The following is a 5834-nucleotide window of genomic DNA, read 5'->3' as shown; positions in this document are numbered from 1 at the left end:
ATACTAACCTTACATACTCGAAAATCTTTTGTACCCATGGGCACCTAACAGACAAACAGTTTCCTTGATAATAATTAATACCTACTCTACACAAAAGATATGAAATTCCTTACTGCTGTCGTACGGTCCAGATGTCTTGGATGGGGCTACGTTGTTCATACTTGTTCATACATGGCATTTATGAATTACCGTCTACAGTTTTCATGGACGCTTAAAAGGTAGACTGTATGATTACAGTTGGTATTAAACACCTTGTTAATAACGTCTTTTTAACTTAAAGTTGTACACATAAATATTTAAAAATTGATATTAAAAAGATTCTGAGTTTCTGGTTGACAAAATATAGTATGTAGTTTTTGGATATCAGGTCTTCCAATATTCTATTCACATGGGTACCAAATGAGTCTCGTTATTAGTAGACCTATTTTTGTGTTCATATGAAGCAAATGTCTTTGAAAAACTTGTACTCGAGAAAAAAGAAAGCACTTTATGGGACCTTTAACTAAAATAATTGATATACCGACGAAGTATTACTAGTTTCAATAAACAATAGTTACTTTAATTCATATGTCATTTCGATATATCCCAGTAAACTTGAGACTAAAAACAATTTAGTTTGACACATCTGTTTCATATTTGGATATTTACTGGATAAAGAAATTAATGGTAACCTACACCCAAACATCACGATTGTGATGACTTCAATTTTTCAATCGTCCACTTTCCACATTTAAGTTCATGTATAACACCTGCAGATTCTGCTAATGCCTCCCAGAAATGCTTTAGAAAGGACAAGTCCTGTACAGATCGCCACCACTCTACGTATAATAATCGAACAGTCACTGGAGTGGCAGTCAACACTGTATCTGAACTTCATAGACTTTGAAAAGGCCATTGATAGTGTTGATAGAAAAGTCATCTGGTAACTGCTACAGCATTATGGAACGCCTCCTACCTTTATCAACCTCATACAACAATTGTATGACGAAGCAACATGCCAAGTTATCCACAATAGAAAGCTTACGGAAGCGTCTGAAGTGCAGACAGAGGTAAGACAAGGCTGTTTACTGTCACCAATGATTTTTCTAGTTGTAGTGGACTGGGTCATGCAGAAGACAACTAAAGATAATAGTAAGAAAGGAGTCCAGTGATGAACTTTCACTCAGTGTTTGGAAGGCCTCGACTTTGCAGACGATCTATGCCTCATGTCTCAGAAGTATGAGAATATGCAGCTCAAGACAAATACGCTTGCAAAAGAAGCAGCAAAGACATGCAGGTCTAAAGGTGAACATCGAAAAGACACAGGTAATGCAGCTCCACAACAAACAGCAAACACCAGTAACGCTTGGAGAGCACAACCTTAAAGATGTAGACTCCTTTACATACTTGGGCAGCATCGTCACAGCCACTGGTGGAACAGATGAAGACATAAAAGCAAGAATTAATAAAGCAAGACACGTCTTCATCACCCTCAAGTCTGTGTGGAGTTCAACAGCACTGTCCACACGCATAAAAATCCGGATCTATAACACCAATGTTAAGTTTGTGCTCCTCTACCGGTCTGAAACATGAAGAGTCACCAACACCACCTTCAACAAACTACAAACCTTCGCAAACAGATGTCTGCGCCACATACTAAACATCAGATGGCCAGAAACTATAAACAACAAGAACTTGTGGGAAACAGCAAATCAAGACAAAATCACTAAACAAATAGCACATAGAAAGTGGCGGTGAATTGCACATACCCTCCGAAAACCATCAGGAGACATTACACTCCACACAGTGGAACCCCCAAGGAGTTGAGCGTCCCAGGAAAACTTGGCGAAGGTCATGTGAAGAGGAGATCAGGCAATGTGGACATACCTGGGAACAACCGAAAAAGGCTGCCCAAAACAGGGTGCGATGGAGAACTGTTGCCGAGGCCCTGTGTACCACCAGGAACCAAAAGGAACCATGATGTTTGGTACATTATGACCTTGTCAACAAATACGATCTTTCATTTGGTCAAATGCTGACTGACCAATTGTAGTTGTAAGGTCATTATTTATACACATTGATTTTTACTTTACACGATCATGACATGGCCGGCGTCACCAGTCGACAGGGAATGCTTACATCTCGATGGCATTTGCCCACCCCCGTGGTTTTTTGGAGGTTCATGATTGTTCTGCTCCTGTTTTGTTTTCATTTGTTTAAGTGAATTTTGAGCTTAAGCACTGTTTGTTATCTCCATATTTCACTGGTAGAGGGCTTTTTCCTACATTGCACTTATTCCTACTGATAGATGTTGCTGACAAACAAGATGACATACACCTTTACCCTTTGATTATAGGAAGAAGTGTTTGTACAAATCAATCCAAAGGAAAATTGGTTGTCCTCTATCTAGCTGCGAACACTTTCTTAAGTACGAATATATAGTAAACTTTGTTTCAAGTAATTATAGTATACGCCTATATGACACCCACTGAAAGTCCAAGCTGCCGCCAGATTTAACATGTAGCCTTGTCATTCAGATGCTCATTGAATTTTTGCTATCGAATTTCGTCCCTGTTATTAGCAGACTTGATTTTGTGTTCATAATTATGAAGCAGAACTTGTCCAAAGTCTTAAACATGAAAAGTTGAAAACACTTGCTGTGGCCTTACACTCGAAATAAAGATATCGACGACGTATTATCAATTTATTTCACTATAATAGTTATTTCCATTCTTATGTCGATACGATATATCCCGATGAGCTTGAATAAAACTTCAGATACCACATAGTCTGACACACCTGTTTTGTATTTGGACATTTTATTAGAAAAAGACATTAATTGTAATCCTGCAGACAACTTTTAAAAATGATTAACGTGATGGCTATAACATTCATATCATCAGCTTCCCTTGCATCCTTTATTACTTATTTACATGCAGCAATTTATTTTCATCATCTGCACACGAGGTTCATATCTTTCGGCTGATTCGATACGCAAGCGCATGCTCTTTGTATGAACAATTTTTAATATGAGTAATTTTAAGAAAGTTGGTGAAACAAGGGGAATGATAACAGTTACAGTCATTATATTGTCAGTTCTACATGTAGTGTCCATACAGTGACATTATCAGCAAATGCAATTTATCATTGAATCAAATGCTGGCTGGTGTTTCTCATTGTAATTGTTAGGCCATTATTTTAGACTCTGAATTTTTGGTGTTTAGTGGACTTTTAAGTTTGAATACTGTTCGTGATCTCCATATACATAATTATGTATGTCATTATAATCTCTAACCTATTGAAAATATTTTTTACAAAGTTGTAATACTTTTTCAATGTATTAATATTTTAGTCCCACTTTGAACCTAGCATCAAGAATATAATGTTCTAACAACCAAATGTACTGATAATTCGATCATTAAAAGAAGGTAATATATCTTTTTTCCTATTTGTGGCACTTATGCGGCGTATTTTCTTTGATGATTAGTGTACTGTAATGTCCAATACCAGTTCTATTCCCAGGTAGGCGTGGCCTACCATCGTACAATAACTTTAGAAACTGCAAGTTATTGCACTGTATCAAAGGGTGCGTGGTAATATTGTACCGTACAATAATTTTAGAATTATTGTAAGATAAGAAAAGAAATCAAATCCTCACAAAATTTATCCTTTAATCAACCATTGTATAGCTTTTTTTTCTCTCCAAAAAACACCTTTCAATTAAATTTGATGTCCTTGTACAATTCTTACAAGCAAGTTGAAACAAAAAAATACAAAAAACCTCAATTCTAAAAAAATGGGTTTGAGTAATTTAACAATCTATCTGGCTAGTAATTGACCTTTGTGAAATTTTCACTTTAAAACTGAAATGTGATGTTACAATTTTTAAATTCTCCAAACGGGAATCTGTTCGGTTTGAATCTCTTGCTCTGAGGTTCCTCCTCACCCTGGACGTTTGCTGCAGTCAGTGGAATAGCGGGGCACTTGTCTGAAATATCTGGAACGCATCCTTCTGGAGAATTCATCGGAGTGGAATTCTCGGTACACTCCTTCGGCGGATCCAAGATCTTTGACACGTTAGCTTCCATTTGCACACTGGATCTTTTGTATTTACGGACACCTGCATGAGAACGATGACCAGTCCGATCCATTATCTGCTGCTCCTCAACACCAGACATATATAGCTGGGTCGTACAAGTACGTTTGCCGCTATGATTCGAATAATTACCCTGTAAACCACCTTCCGTGCAAATGATTCGCATGAAGTTTTTCAGCTTGTTAATTCCCACGACCTGATTTCCGTATCGAATTGGCACCTCAGATGCTGCGGGCAGAGGTCTTCGATAGAATGCTCCTCGACGTCCAAGGGAATCCAGATACATATCAAAATAGTCAGCAATGCATCTCTCCCGTACAAGAAAATTTTAAATTTGTAAGCAAAGTGAACGAGTAATTGTACATCCTCACAGAGAGAGAGAGAGAGAGAGAGAGAGAGAGAGAGAGAAAGAGAGATTCTCTTACCGGACTGGCAGTGATGTTTAATGGTCTTGTTGCTGTCCGAGCCCACCTTTGTACGTTTTGGTTTTTCGACCCGTAAACTCAATAAATTTTCCCAGCTTATCTGATCCAATAGTAAACTGTTCACATGCTAGGTTATGATGTTCGTCACATCCACGCAGACCAAAGATTTTACATGCGTAAAAGAAAATCGTTTTCTGAAGTTGTTCTGCATTTTTATTTCCAAACACTCCAGCATCCCACAACTTGGCCTCATCTTCTGGTAAAATAGGATCAGCCTGCTTCGTAGTACACCCTATGCCTTTTTCAATCAGCGACTTCATTTTTGCATCTAGAACTTTCCGAAATTCAATGAAAGTTGTGTTTTTTTCGTCTAAAAAGTTTTTATCGTACACACCTTTGTCTCGCAAAAAACGAAGTAGTCCACATGAAATCCAGTACAGACTCTTAGGGGGGTAGTCCTTACCATCCTGCCGTCTAGCTTCTACTATAAAACGTTGTAACCAGTAATTCATTTCCTCGCTGCCCTGGAATTGAAGTTCTGGAATAGTTTCGGATCTGCCGGTTCGCCATTTCTCAAAAACGTTGACCGCCCATCTAGTGTTTTGTTTAGTGTTAATGTTTTCCTGGCTTTCAATTAGAGATTTCAGTTCACTCTCCGTCATTGGGGCCGCAAAACGATCACCTGATGTGGTCAGCAAATTCGAACTATTTGGGGAGAGAGAGAAGAAGAGAGTGGGGAGAGAGAGTGGGGAGAAAGTGAGTGTGGGGAGAGTGAATGTGGCGAGAGAGAGAGTATGTGTGGGGAGAGAGAGTGTGTGTGTGGGGGGGGGGAGAGAGGAGAGTGGGGAGAGAGTGAGTGTGTGGAGAGAGTGAATGTGACGAGAGAGTGTGTGTGTTGGGAGAGAGTGTGTGGCGAGAGAGAGATTGTGTGTGGGGGGAGAGAGAGAAGGAGAGTGGAGAGAGAGTGAGTGTGGCGAGAGAGTGTGTGTGTGTGTTGGGAGAAAGAGAGTGTGGCGAGAGAGAGAGATTGTGTGTGTGGGGAGAGAGAGAGAGGAGAGTGGGGAGAGAGTGAATGTGGCGAGAGAGAGAGTATGTGTTGGGAGAGAGAGTGTGGCGAGAGAAAGAGTGTGTGTGGGGAGAGCGAAAGTGGGAGAGAGTGGGGGAGAGAGAGAGAATCGGAGACAGACCGGGGGGCACTATCCAACATAATTTCCTTGACAAGGAATAAAAAGTCACAGGCGTCTTTATTGAGAGAGGACTTACTGTATATAGTATATGTGGAAATTGGTTTTAAAAAGTACAATGTTAAAAAAAATACCATTCAATCATAATCT

The 5834-nt window shown here is 39.4% G+C and overlaps 1 protein-coding gene and 1 pseudogene across 1 annotated transcript; one reads left to right on the top strand and one right to left on the bottom strand.

Annotated features, from left to right (window-relative positions):
• The first annotated feature begins 764 nt into the window (after nt 1–764).
• On the top strand, nt 765–1960 carry LOC134262290 (uncharacterized). The gene is made up of 3 exons (XM_062744665.1): nt 765–914; nt 1096–1536; nt 1718–1960. The coding sequence occupies exons 1-3, from the start codon at nt 765–767 to the stop codon at nt 1958–1960; spliced, it is 834 nt and encodes a 277-aa protein (XP_062600649.1).
• Nucleotides 1961–2534: 574 nt separating this feature from the next.
• On the bottom strand, nt 2535–5205 carry LOC134262288 (zinc finger MYM-type protein 2-like; annotated as a pseudogene).
• Between the last annotated feature and the right edge of the window lie 629 nt (nt 5206–5834).

This window comes from Saccostrea cucullata, unplaced genomic scaffold (assembly GCF_032062105.1).
Source record: "Saccostrea cucullata isolate Sc308-1 unplaced genomic scaffold, CSIRO_AGI_Scuc_v1 ctg11548, whole genome shotgun sequence".
In the NCBI taxonomy this organism is placed as follows: Eukaryota; Metazoa; Mollusca; class Bivalvia; order Ostreida; family Ostreidae; genus Saccostrea; species Saccostrea cuccullata.
Note: the sequence above shows the minus strand (reverse complement) of the source record. Positions and strands in the feature narration are given on the sequence as shown.

Excerpts from the sequence above, each read along its gene's own strand:
- LOC134262290 (XM_062744665.1), top strand. The coding sequence starts at position 765 with ATGCCTCCCAGAAATGCTTTAGAAAGGACAAGTCCTGTACAGATCGCC. Across the intron at positions 915-1,095 it reads TTGATAGTGTTGATAGAAAA|TGGACTGGGTCATGCAGAAG; the intron begins GTCATCTGGTAA and ends TTCTAGTTGTAG. Across the intron at positions 1,537-1,717 it reads TCCGGATCTATAACACCAAT|CACATAGAAAGTGGCGGTGA; the intron begins GTTAAGTTTGTG and ends CTAAACAAATAG.